Raw genomic sequence first — 21,895 nt, 5'->3', positions numbered from 1 at the left:
AACCGTGCATTGCTTCGTCCCTCCTTTCCTTATTATGCGGCCGGTCGATGGTGTTGGCTCATTTCGACTGAAGCACACATGCGTGTTACAAGATCATTAGATTTACTTCCTCCTGTATACTAGAGAGCCGGTGCGGGGTAAATCCCCTGGCGGTATAAGCCACACACCATGCTACCTACTACTTACTAGGCGTATTAATTATTCCATTGCACTCACAGTTCGTAGCTCGCATAGCTTATAGCTTTTTGCGTACAACGTTGTTTTGGTGTGGAATAAGTTAGGCTTAGTGTCTTATTCAAGCCAACGTTCGTTATACTTTGAAGGTAATCAAACGTAAGAATTGAAATGTTTCCGATTGAAGCAACAACCCAAACTGTGTACTTAGATGGCAGTAGCTCAATAAACCTACAAGACTGAGCAGAAAGTAATAGCAGAGTAAATATATCTAATCTAGTAGCTTCCCGAACAACTAACGAATGCTTTTACTTGAGAAATGCAAAAGAAAGATACTCAAGCCGCTAATCTCGACGAAAGCCAAACGACGACAGCCAACACCTGGTACGATTGGCGTGTCGTGACACTTGCTGGAGTACACGGCGCTTGGCTCGCACAAGGTCAAACACGGATGGCAATTAAAAGAATTAACACCCGGAGGGCGAGCGAAATCCGATTCGCTTGCACCACCGGTGGCAAAAGTGTCGTTCGCTGTCAATCAGCGCGACAAATTGCATTATCACTTCACGCGGAACACGGGACGATTCCGGGAGGATGTAGTACTAATCGAAAACCGTCGTCGTCGTCGTCTGTGCATCAACCCCGTTGTAAAACGAAAGAAATTTTGTTGGTAACCTGACAGTATTAGCCTTTAGGAGGCTCATAACGTCGGCCCCTGATTCTCCAATTGGTCGACTGACATTAGATGAATAATATCACAAAGAGGAACCAGTAAAAAAAATTACGTGGAAATTTCCAACCAGATACGCTTCGTGGAAAATTGTGACGCTTAAAAAGGAGGGAAACAAGGTGTCGTAAGGCAATGGGCAGCGCTGATCTGTTAATGGCATCTAAAAAGAAAAAAAAGCAACAGTTTCCCGAGGAAAGAATATGATGATAGCAACGATGAAGACATCGCCACCAACGGTTGTGATTGCTACTTGATACGCCAAGAGTTTTCCAATCCAAATTGATTCCATCAAGCAGGGGAACTGAAACTGAAGTTCCTCCCTATTATTAGGAGAAGCAACAGTAGCATCAAGCACTGTTTGAAACAGGGCGAACGATGCATTTCATCACGAATCACTAACGAACAGAACACTCATGTTACGTCGCAGCTGCCGCCGCCGGCAGTCGTTATAATTAATCCCCAGACTGTGCAGGAGGCTACATTCTGCACCTCTGCACCGTGTGCCCTTCATTCGAAGGGTTTTCCACGGATTTTCCGCAATGAAGGAAATGTAAATGTTGCAGCGGATGGTAACAGACGTTGCATGCTGGATAGCAAAACTCACATGCATATTGGTTTGGTGGATTTATTTTTGCAAACATTACACTTTCGGGAACCATCATTGCATCGGTACATAGTTGACCCACTCACACTCATTTGTTGATGATGAAATGCAGAAGCATATGACGGGCGCACTGGGTCATCGAAGTGGAACCATCATGCCAGGACAAAGGAGCAACCATTACACAGGGACACTGACCGCTTAAACAGAACAGAGGCATCATTACATACAAGCGAATCACGTAGCACTAGGATGCACCACTTAACGGACACTGCAGCATCGATTTCGGTTGATCTGCAAATCGATTTGCATATTAACCCACGGATTGAACGAGCGACGCTTCACTTCCCATGGCCCTAGTAGGTGGTCCACAGATTCAGCAAAATCAATGCCTGCTGAGCACGAGCACCGTGTTCCAGATTGGTTTTACATCGAAACTTCATCAAAACACTCACAAAGGTTAATTCCAATCCACCAACCGATCGACTTCATTGATGAATTTAAATTTACAGCCCAATACGGGTGACCAATGACCTATTACTTTACACAACCAACCAACCGGCGGCTGGCTTACGAGTCAACGCCACCACATTCTCAGCATTTGCGCCCACCCCATATGATGCCGCGGCGGTTTAGATTGTCTGCAGCGGACACTACAACCTTGGTGTGGTGAGAGCGGACGTTTGTAGGCGTTGGTGGGTGTATAGAAGGTGCACGACGGAACGGAACGGAACGCAAATCTAGTGTGTGGATTGTGAGGTAACGGTGACAACAACCCCTGGTTGGTACCATATGTTGGGTGTTCACGCAGTTCCAACTCTGCGTGGACACCACCGTTTGCGCTTCCTACGCTCCTGACATCGAAACCATGATGCTCGGTGCTGCGGCTGCCAAACCGCCGCTCCAAGGCAGCAGTGCACAACGCGAAGGGTTATAGGACGCGAAAGAAACAACGGGATGATTGAGAACCGTTCTGGTTGAGGGTCCACAGAACGAAACTAATGCTCGAACTCGCTTGAAAAGCGTGAAAATGCCAAAAGTCAATTCCAGCTTTGATCGAACTACGATCGCTCATGAAACAGTCCCGTGGTCAAAGACGAATTTCAACTACATTTCCCCATAGAATCAAGCAACCTAATCGATCTCCTGTGGTAACCGTTCTAGGAAGTCCTTTCGTCGGTGATAATGTGAAATTGATTTTTGCGATAACAGTTTTCTTCACAAAGGTGTCCACGCGCGAAGGTGTCTTTCGTATGTCAGAGCATCAACATTATCAAGAAAAAGCTGACCAAATTACTTATTCCAGTACGCGCAGATGTTACGCAGACAACAGCCGGTACGCCGCCTTACGATGACGTACGCACCGCATCGTTCCCCCTTATTCCACAAACTATCCCCTCTTTCTACTCTCTTTCACATCACATGAGCATGACCTTTCTTGGGGGGGAGGGGGGGGCTTTCCGCTTTGGGAATAAAAAACAAAACAGTCGAAACCCACGCAATCCGATCGCCGGTTCCGCGAAACAAATCAATCTCGTCCGAAAACCAGCACCACCCTTCTTATCTCTTTCTCTCCCTTTCACGGGCTGTGATGGAACTGGGGGACCTAATGTGACATTGCACATGACGATCATGGACGCTGGGCTGCCGTTGGCGACGGCTGACGAACATAGGGAGAGAAAGAGAGAGTTATGGGTCGGCAGTGGGCGATTCACTGATAGCAAAGGCCCCCGCAGCAACAACCGTCATCTAAACTAATGAACCATCACATATCGGACGGACGTATACGGGGCGTTGGTGTGATAGTGTGCTAGATAAGCAGCAGACGGTGGGGTGCATAACGAACATATTATCAAACATGGAAACCCAAGGGGACAAACAACCCGACCCCCCCGCGTTACTCATGTATATGTTAGATTCGAATTGCAATTTTGCAAAACTTAACAACTACGTAAGGGGCTCCCCCCGCTCCTCTCGCTGGTTGCCGTCCGCAACGGGGCACCCCTTTGGTCTAATAACTATCGTGAACGTGTTGTTGATAGCGGCCCGTTGACGCAGAAGGCCCAAAGTTCTATTTCAAGCGAAAGGAAACCCGGCAATCTGTCACCAGCCTTGGACGCGACCGACGCAAGACCAACGGCGCGCAAACTTTGCAGATATGGCAAGCAGAGAAAGGTCCTACGAACGACCCCGCCCCGCCCAGCATGAGCAACGGCCTGGCGTTGTAGTGTTAAAATAATAATCAGTTGGCGAGCCATACGCGAGACACCCATCGGAAAGCCATCTTCTTTCCCCTCTTGAAGCGCCAGATCCATCATCATCATCATCCTTGCCCATCCTACTGGATGTGGCGGAGCATCGCCTGCTCTGCGGACCAGTGCCACATAATCGCAACATTGCACGGGCTTGCGTTGATCGATGTGACACGGTAACAACAACAGCTGCTCTGCATAGTTACCACCGCCTGCTACGTGTGCACCAACCAGGAAGCTGCCGCTGTCGCTCGATCCATGCCACTTCATGCGCGCGGAATACGGATGTCTCTCGCTGGAGCCCTCCTCCTCCTCCTCCGTCGCCATCATCAGACTACTCGACCAATGAGCAATTACCCCCACCCCATCACCACCGGCTGGATGAGGTTGTTGTCGGTGGTGGCGGCTGTGTAGACCATTTGGTGCAGCCGCGGGGAGCTTCCAGAGACCCGGTGCAATAAATCCATCGATTATTACGAGCGATGTAGACTTCACCAGCAAACGACGCTGATGATGCTGAGGCTGATGGGATGCAACTGACACATCGGGAACGATCTGCTGTTGCTGCAGCTGGTGTTGTCATCGTGCGATGAAAGGTAGCGCCGTCACATTCCCGGGGGAGGGGGGGGGGGGGGAATATGGAGAAGTAACAACAATCGTCACCATGGCATCCATTTTGTTTTCATTAACCTTCTGATTGATGCAGTATGCGCGTAAATGGACCACTTAAAGTGCTATTAAAACTTAAACACAAACCGGAATGAGTTACATTTTATATTCGATTGTCCGATATAAACCTCCAGAACAAAGGAACCGAATGAGAATCTCAGTATTAGCTTGGTCTTTAACAGAACAGAACCCAACAGAATGCACAAATGACGAAAATCAAACGCAGAATCGACGGTGCAGGTTGGGAGATAAGCCAGAGATAGAAATAGCACACAGCCGGTTGGCGCAATGTGTACACACCAGACAGATGTGGTATCTGCTCGCGACTCCATCACGATAGTTATGAATCGAAAACACGGAGAGCATCGGCATTGGCGGCGAATGGGCCACTAATGACGACAGGGCAGCGGCGATGGCGTCTACATACAAGATGGAATAATGTCGGCATCGTGATCGCAGGCACGACACCGGGCGGAAGGCGGCAAGAGACGGAACGAAACTGAAACGTCTACCAGGCAAACGCCGCCGCAGCCGCCGCCACTGCCGGTCCCATTTGTCGTAATGCAACAAATCTGTTGTGGTTCGTTGTGTTAGAACGACAGACGGTGCGCGGGTATCCGGTACCGGGGTATGTGTAGTAGCCACACCTTTTGCATGGTCGCACCCAACACCATCCACCATATCTCATCCGCCCCTATACGTGTTGTGTGCTGACGTGCACGCTTGGCGCCCAACGGAAATAACAATGTGTAGAGAATCGTCCTCTGTTCTGGGTGGGCCGGTTTGGGGTGAGATCGTAGGGCGGTCGTGTAGGTTAGTCGCATTTTTGTCTTACTTCAGTCTCGAAGTTGACCTCATTCTCTGCTGCTGGTCGCTCGTTCTCCGGATCCGACCATCTCTGTCACTCGGGGGAGGGCAAGGAATTCCAAATACAATTGACTTTCGGTTTGGTCACTGGTAGGCGAGCGAGATTGCAGTAGCAACCGGCCCCAGTGATCGGAATGCAATGTGATAATGTGCAGCCGGATGTCGAGTCTGTATCGATTTCGAAACAAACAACGAGACGAGACAGCTACTTTGGCCATCTTCGCGTCAACATTCTCAAGCATATCGTGCATTGGTGTTTGGTCAATAACAACGGGGACATTGGTGAGGAATTTTAAAATGGTAGACTATGGCTTACCTTACCATTCCACCAGCAGACACCAGCTGCTGTTGTTCCCTTCTTCTAGACCTCCCCTTCGTTCCTTAAGCTATCCCGGTGCCGTATGTGCCAGAGAACCGGAGTGTGCGTGACGCACATGCACAATTGTGAGCTCGTCCGGAGTAGACGGATGACTACCGCTTCTACCCAACACACCCAATGCTGGGCGCAGGGGGGGCGGGGGGCTCTACTAATGGTGCAGCAGCTGGTAAAAGCTCTACTTGGCCGGACGGATACGGCGCACAGGTGTTGGACGGACTACCGACACGAATTTTCCATTTCCAACATTGCATAACTTTTCATTCTGACAGTAAATTGAATTTGCACACGCTGCGCGTCATTCTGTCGCGTTCAGTAATAGCCAGGTGGTAACAGAAATGAAATAGAATTACGAATCCAGCGAACACCCGCTTCATGAAAATGACTCACGAGCACATGAACCGTCTACTCTACACAACACCAAAAACGGACATGTGCGCGAGGTAAGCGTAAGGTAAGAAACTCTTTGAAATGATTTCCACGCTTCCTTTCCAAGACCTACTGTGGCTGTGATTCCGAAATCCTCCGAATAATTCGATCATACTGTCGCCACCGCCCCAAACAGTTAATCCGGTCCCAAAAGCAAACAAAAGCAAATGTGTTAATCTCTATTTACGATCCCTGCTGCCCTGATCCACAAAGCATAAACAAACAGACACACGGATGCACGTGCAAAGGCACGCACACATCAGCATATGTCAATCAATGCAAATTTAATGTTCACGTTCGGAAAGGCGAATCTCCACAGTGTGCGCTGACTACCGCGAAAGGCGTAGTAGGCGAGCGAGGAGCACCACATTCCACCACCCCAAATAAAAGCGAACCGATTTTCTTCAGCTAACATATTTCACTTTAGTTTGCCTTTCCGTTCCCTGATTTGTCCAACCCATTCACAAACCGTTGTTGCTGCTACCGGAAGCTCACAGCACACCCCCTTCTTTTCACGTGGAGGTCGCTCGTGTGTGGGAGAGGATTAGAAAATCGAATTGCAAATAACCGCAATTCGCCTCAGAAACATCGACGACGACGATGAACGGAGAAGCATGACGTAAACCCACCAGCCACCAGCCACCAGCCACCAAGGCCCAAGGCTATAAACGGCATCGACCCCTTGCAGAGCACCCCGCGGTGGTAGCTGATCGATCCAATTTCGCTTTCTTTTACGGCTGGCCGACCGGCGCTCCATCGCAGGCGGTGGAGGGCGAGACATATTTTTTGCAAAAGCATACCACAGGCAACCACAGGGCTCCATCTTCATTCCGAAAGGACGTTGGCATTGGCAACAACAACGAGAGAGAGAGAGAGCTTTGTGCCCCGCAAGGATAGTGCCGCATATTGTAGTTTATGGTTAGTTGTTTCTTCCGTTTGGCAAGAGTAATGGCTAACATGAATCGGAAGTCTATAGCATAATTCCAGGAATGCATTACCACATTCACGCAGTAGAATGACTCGTCGATAAGAATTCCTGTCACCATGGAAGGAGGACAGGGTAAGCGTCTTATATGAGCCGGCCAACCGGTCAGACCACACCCGAATGCCATGGCCAATATTAGACAAGCTCAAACAAAGACAATCAGAGTTTAGAATTAAATTTACATGAAGCTTGTACCTACCTCCAGGGTATTAAATCTAATTTCTAAATTGATGCACCTTCAAAAGAATCTCTTCTCGGCCCCAGAAAGGTTTGCAACCTGGACAACTCAAACTGAAGTGACTTGCTACCTACTCCGTCGTCCGTAGTAGCCACATCTCGTACGGTTACGAAGGCATACTACTTTAGCAGCAATCCAATATGCAAATGGATCGAGGAAAACGAGAGAAATCTTTTTGCTCTCGCAATCTGACCACGTAAAAAGGCATTTAAAGCCTCCGGTGAAGACTGGTGAAAAGGGAGGGCCGATCCTACCCCGTCATAAGTAAATAGCAATCTGTGATGTCGTTCTTTGCGTCTTTGATGATGGGCTCTCCGTGGGCCAAGTGACGATATGCCGGGCGACCGAGAACCGAAAGAAGTCCCAACCATCTTTTTCTAATTCCCGCTAAAAGCATCCTTCAAACGGTCCAACGACCCAGCTTCCGCCACAGTGGGCCATCAAGGTTAAGGTGCCAAACGTCCTTTCGTCCTCGTGACTCATTCTCGACAAATTAAGGTTCTTGGAGGTGGAATTGAAGAATCTCTTCTTCCGCGACCTAACTCTTGTCCTCTTGCTATACATTCCCATTTTTTTGCCCTTTCTTTACGTCAAGTATCGTTTAACTGACATAAAACGTTCTTAAGAACTGTTGAAACACTTGGGTTTGCTATCTGCATAGAGGTACATCATTTTCATCATTTTCACATGTACCGCAGTTGGATATGGATGTTTTGTGCGTTACTTTCCGTGTTCTGGAGGGATAGGGGAACAGCTAGAGCTCACTAGAACACGGCGCTAAAGCAGAAAAATTAGGGACCGGAATCTCTAACTGCAGACTGACACCGATCGTAGCCACCCTTCAATTTCACACCATTTTCCTTTTTCACTGTCTCGTTCTCCAAACTCCTGGCACGATGACGAATGGCAATACGGTAAGAAAAAAAAACAGAATCAAACACGTGCCCTATATCAATACACGTGTCTTCAAGCGTTTCAGGACTGCTACCTACACGCTTTAGCATACATCGACCACGACAGACACCATAAGGAGATCCTTTATTGCGGCATAATCTATTCAAACAGTATTCAACAAACCTCGCACCGGAGGCTCTGATAGGTAGTGGAACATTTAAATGTTGCTTGGCATGAGTAAGAAATTTGGTTTGCAAATCGCCATCAAAATGAATATATATTATAAATAATTCTAATTCTCGATCACATTACGATGCACACGAGAGACCGTGGAATACTTCCGATTCACGCAACGTCGTGAGGGTGATTGATTCGTCCACAGACCTCACCTTTTGGCCTTTTGGCAGCCTTAGAACACCGCGACGGAAACGGAAGAAGGCCAAGATAAGAAGCATTCATCCGAGAGCGATCTCTGGCCTTGTTTGCCAAATATCTTCATTTGTTGCGTCTCTCTCTTCTAGCACGTGAGATGAGAGCAAGGAGCAAGCGCAGCAGGCGGGTGGATACACCGTCTCTGCTTGAGCCAGCAACAGGTCCTAAGTGCCACGCGGTAGGCGCCCCTTCCGTGCCGCGAGTATACCGTGTGGATGTCGTTCTCGTCCCATATTTTGTTCTTTTCTCCCGGGCACATTTTTTTTGCCATAGGAATAGCATTAATATCTCACGAGGCTCGGGACTAGCATTCTTTTTTGGAGGCGAGAAGTCACCGTTGAAACCCCGTTTGGCTCATATGTTTCATTCTATTCGCGGAAGAAGTTGCCCGGTTGAAGATAAAGTTGCTTGATTCAAAAGGAATACAAAAGTGAACCGTTGTTTAGAACTCGATCGAAAGTAGCATCAATTTTCGATCAACTTTTCTTATGTTTCATTTCATGTTATGTCAGCATTTAGTTAAAAACAAATGTAAAACGTTCCATACTTCTATGAAGGAAACAAGTGAACAACAAATAACCTAAAAAATGTGCTTGTCACCCCAGAATAGAATTGACCCTTTTACAGATCCTTCCTAGCTTTCCGCTTCCGTCTAGCAATCGCTCACTCACTCACTCAGTATGTATCACCATGCGACGATGAACTGCACGTTATTGGGCTTGCGGCTTACCGAAGCAGACAATGATTTAATCCTCTTTGCCTCACCACACACCGCCGAAGCACTGCCATATTATAAGCACATTTCTCAGCAAATATTGTATTCGTCTCCATTCACCCTTCGCTCCCCCGCACCCTTCGCTCCTCCGGTCCCGAGAGGACAAAGAAGCGCCGGCGAGAGCACAGATGTTTTATGTTCCCCGTCCAAATGTTGTCGGTAGAGCACAACGCAGCAGAATTAATGTCACTCACTGCCTTTACTGCAGCGTCCTAAGCGCCACCGGGCTAGACCCGAAGTCTTGCTTATGGCACTGGCCCGCTTATTGAGTTGTTTAAACGCCACCGAGACACCGGCTCACGGAAAGGTGCTGAGACGACACATCCAGAACGCTTGTAATCGCATCATCACCATCGTCAGCAAGCAAGCGATGCTCGAGTGTCGGGAGCGATAGGTACTGGGATGTGGTGGTTGTCTCTCTGGCAGGAATGGCATCTCATCCATCATTCAAATGAATATTTGAAAAAGGAAAGAAAAAGGCTGCTGCTCTATCGTTATGACTCACACCGGGAATGGCAAGGCATACTCCCATTACTCACAGCAGATCGATCTCATTACCGTGCGACTTCCCCCCCGCCCAGGTGAATCCGGTGGTTGGCACGCTATTTACCCTTTCAATATTTACCTCACAAGCATTTACTGAACCTATAAATGTCGGTCTTTGAGTCATCATCGCATCATTCGCTGCTTGTTATTTTTTTTGGCGCAAGTCCAAGGGTACCCGACCACCCTTACGGAACTTGACATCCTTTTAATTTTTTTGCTGCTTCACTTGTGCCACAGACGAAACCATTTACTACGTCCGCAAATTGTGCATGCGTATCGACGGAAAAGAAGGAACCGGGAACACCATGACTCATGGGGACCCGCCACGGTTGAAACCAAGGGCACTGACGAAACGAACGGGAAGCGCACACGCGTAAAACAATGTAGAAATCTTATCAACAAAAGGAGCTAGCAGAAAACTTTCATTCGATTAAATCACACTCTTTCTTGGAAGTTGGTTGTTTCTATATCAGAATCAGTCACAGTTGCGTCAGTGGCACTAACGAATACCGACCGACACCCAGGAAGTGGCAGGGCAGAGGTGAAATTGCAAAAACAAAAAATCCACTATCACGCGGAATGCAACCGAAGCTCCGAAGGAATGGAAGGCATTAGATGCAGTTTTGATAATCCATTTTTTCCGCATCATCGAGCGCAAGTGGCAGGACGCAGGAGTTCATGCGTCACTAACATCTCCGGCCGAACGTGTGGATTGTTGCGGAAATAAACGTCAAAAACAGCTGCTTCCATCGATGCTCTTCTTGAAAGCAACAACCAAAGGGAAAATCAGACCAACTGGGGAGTCGTCCGGGATGTTCCAATCGCATCTTACAACCAGTTTGGAGCACGATACACTCATGAAACGATTGGCCAAGAAGGTGGTATTTCTCTGCCTAGGTTCATAACATTTTAATCAAAAACCTCAACCATCAGTCCCAGCAGAAAATCCATGCCGTACCTAATCAAGTTTTCTAATAAAGAGTTGAGAGGATGGTGGGTAAGCGATGGCAGAGGTGGTCATCATAACCGCCAGTGCCAGGCCATAAATCTGTCAACCATAGGGCAATCTCAAGCTCACCCACTCCGATGGGATCCGAAAGCCAAAAGGTACGGGGGAAAAAGGGCAAAAGTTTGTGCCAGAGCCACAACAACCATCGTGGTAGATGGTACCATAACGGCCCCCATCGCCAGGGAGTGAAGGGAATCATGTTGCTCCCCAGGTACGCTGTGCCGAAACCTGAGGAAGCCGACAAAACACGAGCAACGGCAGAAGAGCCCCCAGAGCTTTTGTCATCGGGTACAGGGTTTTCTTTTTTCCCGTTTATCAAACAAAACCCCGAACCATCGGTGTATGAGGTCGGTGGTGTACCACCAGTTTTGGGTCTGTTGGGTCGAGAGAGCTGTTGGTTGGAATTAGAAATTGTCGAGATGAATATTCCAATTCTACAATCCCTGTCCCAACAACGATTGCCGCGTTGGGAGTGCGAACCGCTACCTGACGCCATCTTATGATTTGCTTCGGGCGTAAAATCCTCCTCTGAATGGCCAACTCTTCCAGCTTCTGATGACAGCATATTAATCATTACAACAACATAGCAACCTCTGTTCACGTGCACGTTTCCCAAGCGCAGCAGTCACCATCTTAGTTGGCACTTAGTGTTTGAAGGGCTTCCCCCAGCGCTAATCAGCTTGTGCCTGCGATTGATATAAAGTTATCTGCTTCTGCTGCACACGAGAGCCACAAAGCTGCAGGCATTGCAGGCAACCGGAAGCAAGGCTATGGTGAACCGGTTACATAACCCTTCCCTTCCTTTATTATCCGCTGGCATCACACCCTTTCTTGTGGTGGTGGCAGCCACATCCTTCCGCTCATCACGAGCGCTAGGCGAGGATGAGTGAAAGTTTGCCAAAAACCAAATGCCACCAGGCCACCAGGCCGACAACCCGACACCCAACCCACCCAGCGGCACAGACAACAAATAATAACTCGAGAGGGGTACAGTAGTACCCCGAGAGGATACTGCTGCAGCCCGAAGAAGGAGGCAAAGTACAAATACCCCGGTACCGGGCTGGTTGCTCCCCGGAGCGGTTTGACTACAGTACAACCGACGAGAGCGGTAGTGCCGGGAGTGATTTAGAAAATTTCATCAAAAGCATTCCGGCAGCAGCAGCAGCAGCAGCATTTCATGGTAACAGCACCGTCGGACGAGCCGGTAGATTGTATCGTGGTAAGGCTGCTGGCAATATGATCCATCATCGGGCATCATTGCCAGCGACGGAACCACTTTGAGGTTTGCGCCCTAAGCTGGTTCTAAATATCGCTCTTTGCTGGTGCTCATGGTTGGTGCACCACATCATAATCAACTTACGCCGGTGCGTACACGTGAGCTTAGTCTAAAATTGTGTAACCGAATGCCCAAAATTAGTTGCTTTAGAAGACCATCGCATGAACTTACCTGAACGAACTGCACTGTCAGGGCTGATTTGCCGACACCACCGCTACCGAGGACGACGATTTTGTATTCACGCATGTTTCTGCGACCCGATGAGATCTAGTGGGACAACGGATAACGGAGTGCTCACTGTTCGGTGCGCCTCGCCGTCGGAAATACGCGCTGCACACACGCGCGATATAGGTTCACGTTGAGAACTTGACACTTATCGCGTCCTTTTTAGCCTAATAGCGGCGGAAAAACGGGCTTTCCTTATCGCGAGAATGCCCAGGAGCAGCTAATCAGGGTATATGGATCGGCCAACAACAACAACAGGCTCTCGGTTACTGGCAGTGTTTTCCGCTTCTTCTGCTGCTGCTACCTTCGTTGACTTCGGTTGATGGACTACCACTACTTCCGCTGCAATCGGCTACGCCTACGTTTGGCTTTTCGTACGCTAAAAGACTGCTTCTAACGGTGATATGAACGCGTTGACTCAGTCTTCCTTCAGAGCGTCTCTTATCGTCACCACACACACGGACACGCACACACTCGGTCACACTCACAATAGCCGGAAGACAATCTAAAGTAGCAGGAAGAGAGAAAAAAATGCAACAAAAAGGCACAGATTAGAGTTCAATGTTACATTATGGTGCTGCCACTGGCAGCCAGGCGAACACAGCGATGGTTCAGGTTTCCATGGAGAACATCAACGGGCTCCGGCAGAGTTCAGCCTACGAAATGAAGACACGTATCGCGGATGTAATAGACAGCGGACACAAGGAGACAAAAATCAACGACCACGGGACGCCTCAAGGGCAGCAAACAATCACGCAAACGTAGGCCACGTAGGTTCCAATTTCAATTTCATACTAACGCAATCGAAACTCATCCACAGCGGAGCAACCGGCTGGCTCTGAGTGGAGATGAGAGGAGTTTTGGCAAAATATTTGAATTCCAAAAGAATTCACTTTCCACGAGAATAAGATTACATCAAACGAACGGCACACGGTATAGCAGCCGCTCGCCAGCAGTTGGAAAGTGAAATTTGCGAAACAAAACAAATATTAATTCCCCGCAGCAAACCACCACCCACACCCCGGTAATGTGAACGGATACTTGACTTCGTTAGCGGGAAGTTGTCAAAGCTACTCCCTTTCGTGCTGGTAGCATCACCTCACCAGATTTTCTCTTTATTAGAACGTTTAGTTAACACCGTATTGTGCGTTAGCGTTTTATTATCCTTGTTTATTTGTGCAATTTCGTCAGAAGAGCGTATTAGCATTAATCAACAATGTAAATGAATAAGTGAAACACTTATTCTCTGACATTCATCATTTCTCGTAGGTTTTTCTCTTAATTCGGATTTGTTTTATTTTCTAAGAGAAAGAACGGCTTTGCATTCATAGTCCAGATCATTATAGGCTTAGGAAATCTCAAATGCCTCTACAAAACATAGAATATTGTGCAACCATTAAGTGTAGGTTTTTCATGTAAATAATGTGCTTCAGGTCGAGATACATAAACTGGAGGTCAAAGTAAAGGGTAAGAGACATCATAAAAAATATCTGAAAATGTTACAGCAAAAACCCCCGTCAACGTGTTGCGCGTAGCAAATGCAGAGATTTCATATTGAACCGTGACGTACTTCCATTACAACATGTCGAGCACCAAACACGACCACGCATACTATGTGTACGGCAGACCTCCGTGTGCTCTGCCCGGTAACCAAGGTTAAAGGCTACTTAAATCACGTTGATCGCAGAAAAAATATCTCTCGTTGGCACGTCAAATTTTCATTAGCTGTTTTTTCTCCACTTATGTCGATTACATTTTTACATTTCATACACGAATACAACGCCGAGAGCCGGTACCGTGCAGTGATCACATGAGAGCACGTTACACCTACGCTTCCCACATCGTGATTCAATCAAGAGAAGGTGAGGGGAGTGGATATTCACTCACCTGCCCCCATCGTCATCTCTAAGTGCCAGAGTGTGTGGCATGGAAAAAGGCAAGAGCAGTGAGGCGCATGGCTGGCGGCAATAAAAATTCTACACTTTTTCTGCTGCCTTCGTCCGCGGTATTGTGTAAAAGTAAAACGGAAAAATACAGATCCGTACAGAGCATGAGTGTGCTGATGATTGTGAATGCCATGAATAAGAATCCAACCGAATGTGGCCACAACATGGACCACCGGTGGCCACATAGTTTCAACAACAGCTACGGCGCCACCGAAAAGCCCCCTCCCTTCTCGTCCCCTTCACGGTAAACGTTGGACCTACACACATGCACATGAAGGAACAACGGAGGAGCGGCTAGCGCCGCATGTTGTAGAAAATAACTTCAAACACCGAGCAAAGCATCATCGCGATGCAACAACCGATTACCTACCTACCAACCTACCAGGGCAGGTTCAACCCCCACCGTGAGCACCGTATAATGATGACGCGAATACGTGGCTACACCCCGGGGCTGGCCCAAAGCTGGACTCGGTGGCCACGCCAAGGGACACACCGAGCAGTGCAAGGAAAAGTGAAATAAAATGGTATCCACATGGGCTGCCAGCCTACTACCACGTTGATGTTGCTGCTGCTGCTGCTAGTTGTTGTTGTGGATGAGATTTTTATTTTTTTTTTGTTTTGTTTTGTTTCTGTCAACGAACCTTGGGCCAACAGTGGCCACAACAGCCCCCGGGACGTGCCTCGTTAGGGCCGGATTGCTTGGAGGCCAGCCAGAGCCAAAACACCACCCCAGCGGAATGGTGGAAACCCGAACAAACGGAACACCGTTACCCCGTAGAGTATGAAAAACAAATTAAATGCAAAATTGTGGCGTGTAAAGCGCTCACACTAGTGACACACGAGGACATGCTGATGCATCAGGCGGCAAGACGAGCGTGGAATTTGTGCTTCTTTTTAGTACGCACACAGCTGGCCATTGGAAAGTACCTTGAATTGTAGAGCATTAAATAGTTTGAGATTAAAATCACTCTAAATTTTATGCTGTTTACGTTAAAAGACTAACTTTTGTTGATTTTCAACGCCAATTTTAACCAATTTGAATTCTATATGGACTGAACATGGACAAAAGAGCTGTTGAAATGTAAATCAAATTGTTGCCTCATCGTGTGGCCCCTCGGGGACCCCGAGTATGCGCTGGTCCATCACATAGCCAGCTTACGCTTATGACACCACCTTCGGTTTTATTAATTACCACCACCCGGGTCTAACATTGACTAACGGCAACAACGATGACAACCGCAACCCCGCTCGCTGTCCTCCTCCTCATCATCCTCGACAACAAGTGGTGTCAAAACACGAAGCGACTCCGACACGAGCAACGAATGCGCGCGCCTGTGGCGCCCCAGGTTGACCGACCGCGCACAGGAAATACCCTACACCAGGCCTTATTCGTCCTCACCACCTCCCTCCTGCCCTCCTCTTTTATCTGTCTGAGCTTATGGTTCTTCTCGCAAGCTCCTTCCTGCCGGAAGTTCGTTTGCGGAATCGTTAATCAATCGTGGAGACTAAAATAGCGCTCGTCCGGCCGCTTAAATCCGACGAGAAAAGGATGTTGTCAGCAGGTTTGCTGCTGATGTCACAACGTCATCATGTCCCATCCCGGAAGGCCTCCGGTCTACTCTCCGGTAGGGCACGGCAACAGGGATTTGTCCATTGCGCTTTGCGCCTATCAGAGCCCGAAGGAACGAACCACGGAGCTGGCGTTGATCTGTGGTCGGGCGGGTGTCATTCGGAGTGGGATTGATTAATTGTCAGACAATGAAGACGTCGCCTAGCTGCCAAGTTTCTCCTGCCCTTCCTCACTAAAACGGTAAGAAATCAATGGCGGGTTTTTGTTCAATTTAAAGAGTGAGGGTAAAAAACCAATTAAATCACCTACTGCGGTCACTGCCATTGTGTTTCGCCGTTTCATAAGAACATGTAAAAATTAGATTACCTGAGTGAACCACTCTCACAGCGCTACGAACAGAACTTGTACAAGGAGAAGATCAAAAACCACCAGATAGGATTCCCCGGAAACAAACAACATCTCACCAGCGGCGGCAGCGCCATCCGTCGGTTGCGGGCTCTCGGGCCATCTTTAGCATCTTTACATCAGCACGCTCGGTGTCATAAATCATTACCATGACCAGCAACAGCATCAACCGGTCCGCCACCTCCCCCCGAAGAGGGCGCGGATGGGGTAATCATGTTTCACGCGCTCCACTTAATAACCTTTTTCCCTCTGCCCCCGGTGACCTTCTCTCTTTCTCTCTCTCTCGATCTCTTGCCACTTTTCTTTTTTCGTTCGCTGGCGACCATTTTTCGCGGAAAGCCATCGTCAGGCGACGTAAGGGGCTTAGTGTGTCTTCATTATTTCTCTTCCTGGAACTGCGAGCTACTGAAGGACGCAGGCCGGGAGGACTGGGCCCCAAAAAATCGGGCTTGATGTTCGGGACGACTTGGGGCCTTAAAAGCCCCCTTTTGGAGGCACATGGTGACACCTTTCGGAGATCGCGCGACTCGCGGCCTTCGCTAGATATCGTTTATTATGTGCAACAGCGCTAAAACATCCGAAAGTTGGCTTTCGAAATGAAGTGAAATACTACCGGTTGGTGGAATTAGAAAGCAAAGGAAGCATCGATAACATCACTACTTCTCGAATTGGATTTAGGCGGTGTCCTTTGTCCTTATCAGCCTCGGCAGGGACCCAGGTAAGTTATAAATGAGGATTACGGTCCATTTGGATACACGGCTGTGTGGAGTTCCAACAATTTTACAAAAACTGTCATCAACAACTCAGCTTTATCATCTAGTTCTAGTAGGCTTTTGTATGTATGCTTTTGCCTCCTTAGTCCCAACATTAAACAGAGCATTCTCTGATAGCAGATGACAACATCGAAATCGGAAAAAATCATGATTTTAGTTAAAATTAAAATATAAAAAAGTGCACGACAACCCATCCAATCCTCCTCGCCATCAGAGTACACGTGTAAGCGACATCATAATCCACTATCAGCCCATTTACAAAATGGCCCAACATAAGTGTTTGTGCGACTGCGGCGACAAGATGTCTTCATTCTCACCCTCGGGCAGGGTGATTTTTAGGCGAAAAGTTGCCCTCATCCTTTTGCCACATGCTGGCCTCCTTGGACATCACCCATTTTCGGTACGCATAACAAGAGCCGGTATCAGCGTGTGTGAGAGAGAGAGAACGAGAGTACGAGAGGCTTATCCCGAGTGTTGGTAACAATACGCAACAAGTTATGCTGCGAGGGAAGCAGCAAAAGGACGACCTGATGCGGAAGGGAGTGCGCGCTCCTTGTCAGGCAGTTCGGCGTACCCGCATCTCTCCCGAGGCTATGACATCTCAAGGGCCAAGGTTGAAAGAAGGCTGGGCTGTTGTTTTGCTGGTCGATCCTTCCCAACCTTCCTGTACCGGCGGATAGGATATCCTGCGGGTCGCGGCCTAAAGTTACTCACAATCCTTATCATCCTGTCATTTGGCGTGTAAGGCAGTAAAAAAAAGTCACCAGCCATCACTGCGGAAAGTTTAGCCACATAAAGGCAGAAAAGGATAACAGCATTCGTTGGCGATATCCTTGATGCACGATTAAATCGATTGCGATTTTCCATAAACCAAATCTAAGCACGTAGCGGATCTAAGCGTTTCGCGGAAACAATCCATCCACCGAGTGCGATTACTAAGTAAATGTTAATTGCGGCACTTACCCCAAGCTAATGCTGGATGATCCACTAATACCCCCCCCCCCCTCCCCCTTCTACCAAAGACAACCCCCGCAAACTATTACTCTCTTTCTCTGTCTCTCTCGCTGCGCGATGCAAGGACAGCCGCGATATCAATATTCATGGGGCTGCTGCAGCAACCGGCAAAAGCCAGTACGGTGAATCACTGGCAAGAGCGTGGTCCGGGCGCATAAATTATGCGCAGTAAAACCCCCAAGCCCACCGTCGATGCTTTCGATGATCTCCCTCCTTATGGAGAGCTGGCCACTTGAGCGCATTTTGTAGCCAACTCATCGTACCATCATTAGAGGCCATATGATGACGATTTCCGCGGAATGTTCCGATCCCGGGGAACGGGGATGAATCATGCCCAAGGGTCAGCCTCTTCCGGGGCCCAGTGCGACATTCTTCGTGCATTCTAAAGCGATTAAACCGATTCCCCACGGGATGTGCGCGCGATTCTACCTTATCATCAATGGCGGGGGGGGGGGGGGGTCAGACACATGTTTCTCAGACAAGCCATCATGCACAAGATAGATGTTGAACAATACAACGCCAACTCGGCTGGCTGCCCATCGAAGAAGGCCTTCTCGCTAGAGACTGATAAGGGGGGAAAAAACGGCAAAATTGGCACAAGTTGCTGGCTGCCGTGCCGTGTTATCACACTGATTGAAAAGGGGTTGCTTTGTGTGCGTGCATCAGCCAGTAAACATGGGAAATGACGACGAAAGATTGCTCCTCTATTCGCTCTCTGACCGGGCAAACTGGTATACATAAGCGACATTTCCCGGTAGCATGTGAACTGTCGTACCACCGTGGGTTGAAGGAAAACACTCCGGCCACACCGGGCGGGAGGATGCCAAGAGCTAATTGAATTTGTTTAAATTGATTATTGGTGTTTCCCGGTAGGGGAGTTGGGGCGGAACGTCAACAAATATGCTCTTAGCACGCATCCATTCGCATTTTCCAGCGTTTTTTGCACAAAATTCCGCTTGGCCGGTGTGTGGCTGGGAAGGGACGGCAGCGCCTAACATCAAACGATATCAAAGCATCAAAGTCAATGATTACTTCGTTGGGCTAAAAATGCGAACAGCAGGAAGTAAGTCAATCGAACATAATTGCCGATCAAATGATCAATCATACCCCCAAACCCTCGCTTCGCAGCAGCGTGAGAAATTGAAGAAAAGTTTCATTTTACACTTTCCACCGCGTGTTAGCTCGACAGAGGACAGACCGGCGCAGCTGGTGTGTGGTTGCGGTGTCCGCTGTGCGTGTCCGTCGTTGTTTCTGCTACAATAGTGCTGCTAATTGCGCTACGGCCCTTGTTGACGCGCTGCAGCAAAACGGTTGCTACGGCTATATGTCCTTCTCGATCCCACCGAATACAACACAGACAGGGGGACAGTGGCACGCGAATTTTGGGGTGCCCGTTCCGGTGCGTGTCTCTTGGTCACTAGAGCTGATCGTGCGTCCTTCAACCGGCACCCCACCGTCACCATCGGCTACTTTGTTTCCTGCACCAAAACTCAAAAGATACCGTAGTTACCAGCGGAACAACGCATCGTCCTAATGCGGTCCCGAAAATGTATCCGAGTAAGCGCGAGCAATGGGTTCTACGGTTTTCGGCGGTTAGAACCAAGATCAAACCAAGCAACAAAAGAAGAAAAAATAGCCCCTGGAGTTGGCATGCGAATGCACCACCAGACAATCGCCGCAGCGCGAATATGGGAGAAGGGGCCCCGCCAATCAAATAAGAACCAGTTCAGCGACAGCGACAGCGCGCTGCGGAACAGATGCAGCAAAAAGTGGAAACAAGCAAAACAAAAAAAAAAGTGGCGTTGCGAACGAAGCCCATTTGCTTAGAATTCGCTTCAACTGGCGACAGTTTGTTCGCCCCCTTCTTCCTCATACTCTCTTCTTCTTAGTTTTTAACCGTCGCCGCCGTTTTTCGAACCGCGATCCTCGAAAGGCGCGCGGGTCCGGTCGGCGGCGGCGGCCCCGCCAGCCATCGTCTTGGTGTGCGTGGTGTGGTGCGCTCTTTGGTCTCGCGAATCGAAATTTTGGCGTACATGCGGTTGTGTCTGGACAGGCGCCACCGCTACGCATCCTACTATGATCCAGCGGCCAAGCAGCAGTGTATGGGTGACACCTTCCTGCTCGGCGGACGACTCACGGGCACATGACCGCAGCGACCGTTCTGGTCTCGTGGGAGCGTTGTTGCTGGAAAGGGTTGATCAATTTCCCGGTTGTCCTGGGTTGGTGATTGCAGAGACCCGCGGTGTCCTCATGCACCGGGGAGGCCTTCCCCTCTTACCCCCTCAATCACCCTGCACCCTGTCGCCGCACGCCCCTCACAAAACCAACATGATGATGAGTTTGCTGCGGCTTCTCACCACCACCACCGACGACGACTACTCACGGAACGGACCTTCACGGGTTGCGCTGAGTCACGCGGCGCGCCGGAAACCATATGCACCCGGGCACGGAGACAGTCGGTTTTCTCGAGGTTTTCGGTTTAGTATCACGAACCACAAAAGAACAAGAATTTACCGGGGGTAAGGGATTGTTAACTTACCTTCTTCAGGGCACCACTATCAGCTCGCGCGTAACTTCTGCAACGACAACCAATCTCGAACTCGTTACCGATGACGACACACACTACTCTGGAAACCGGAACGATAGATAAGGACAGCGAACGAATGAATTTTTAGAGAGGAATCCTTGGATGACGACGCGAGTGCAAGAATAAAAGTAGAAACGATCGCCGTTGCTGCTGCACAACAACCGCACATATCACGTTAGGCACCCCCCGTGGACGATAAGCTGGACCTCCGACCCCCCCCCCCCCCCCCCCCCCAAAAAGAAGCCAGCCGCCCCTGCTGCCCAACGTGAGATGATGCTGGCCAGTCAGCGAACCCGCGCACCACGCACTGCCCGTTTTATCGCAACACTCTAGCCGTTACTCATGGCCGTCTAGACCCCGTCGTCCGTCCGTTTCCTAGCTGTTGGCTGGCGCACTTTTCGGACGGCGTTTTTTTTTTCTTTTTTGGTGTCAGACCACAAACCTAGATTCGCTGTTGTTCCGCTGGAAATTTCCCTGCTCCACACACGCACAACAGCGGCGGCACCGCACCCAGCAAGAGAAAGAAAGCCAAACCACCCTGCTTCTTCGGCATCTCTTCTTCTTCCGCTGCTTTTCCTTTTTGGTGGCGCTTTGTTTGAACGACGTTCTCTCTCACTCCCACTCGCTTCCTTTGCGTCGTGGCCTCTCTGTTGCACCACCGCGGTTTACACGCTTCAGGCGACGCACTCACTCACGCACACACTCGCACACACACTTCCACGACTTCTTCTTCTTCCCCGTCAACTTCCTTTTCCGCGAGCGAACCAACAGCCACCTACGATTTCGAAAGGGTTTTCTCCCAAGAAACTCTTGCAGCGCTTGTCTCGCCACCACCGCAGGATGCTGGATGGATTCCTAGAAGCAGCACCGATGCACCCGCCCCCCCGGAAGACACGCACCACCACAGTTTACAGTGCTCGTTCAACCACCCCGGAAAGATCGGAAGCTAGGCGATGATATTCACGGAGGATATTTACCCACAGCAAACGACAAGCACGGATTTTACTCCTTATTTATCTCCCATCGAACAGCACTACAAGACAAACACACCGTCGGAAACTTGCGGAATCCCACTGCTGCGTTCACCGTGTTGTCGGGCAGACCCTTTTGAAATAATGGAGG

The 21,895-nt window shown here is 49.1% G+C and overlaps 1 protein-coding gene across 5 annotated transcripts in view; it reads right to left on the bottom strand.

Annotated features, from left to right (window-relative positions):
* The window catches only part of LOC126574090 (ras-related protein Rap1), a 26,611-nt gene extending 4,716 nt beyond the window's left edge, over positions 1 to 21,895 (bottom strand). The window contains exons 1-3 of one of the 5 annotated variants that reach the window (XM_050234052.1): positions 21,751 to 21,895; positions 20,726 to 20,813; positions 12,425 to 12,983 (exon numbers count right to left, since the gene is read on the bottom strand). In XM_050234052.1, coding sequence (XP_050090009.1) covers positions 12,425 to 12,499 — 75 coding nt within the window. In that variant the 5' untranslated portion in view covers positions 12,500 to 12,983; positions 20,726 to 20,813; positions 21,751 to 21,895. Of the gene's footprint in view, positions 1 to 12,424; positions 12,984 to 20,725; positions 20,814 to 21,215; positions 21,679 to 21,750 lie in introns of those variants that run through there. The other 4 variants (XM_050234069.1, XM_050234061.1, XM_050234078.1 and 1 more) reach the window with 4 other exon arrangements.

The sequence above is a fragment of the Anopheles aquasalis genome, chromosome 2, assembly GCF_943734665.1.
Source record: "Anopheles aquasalis chromosome 2, idAnoAquaMG_Q_19, whole genome shotgun sequence".
NCBI classification, from domain to species: domain Eukaryota; kingdom Metazoa; phylum Arthropoda; class Insecta; order Diptera; family Culicidae; genus Anopheles; species Anopheles aquasalis.
The sequence above is the reverse complement of the archived record's forward strand: the minus strand, read 5'-3'. Positions and strand labels throughout refer to the sequence as shown.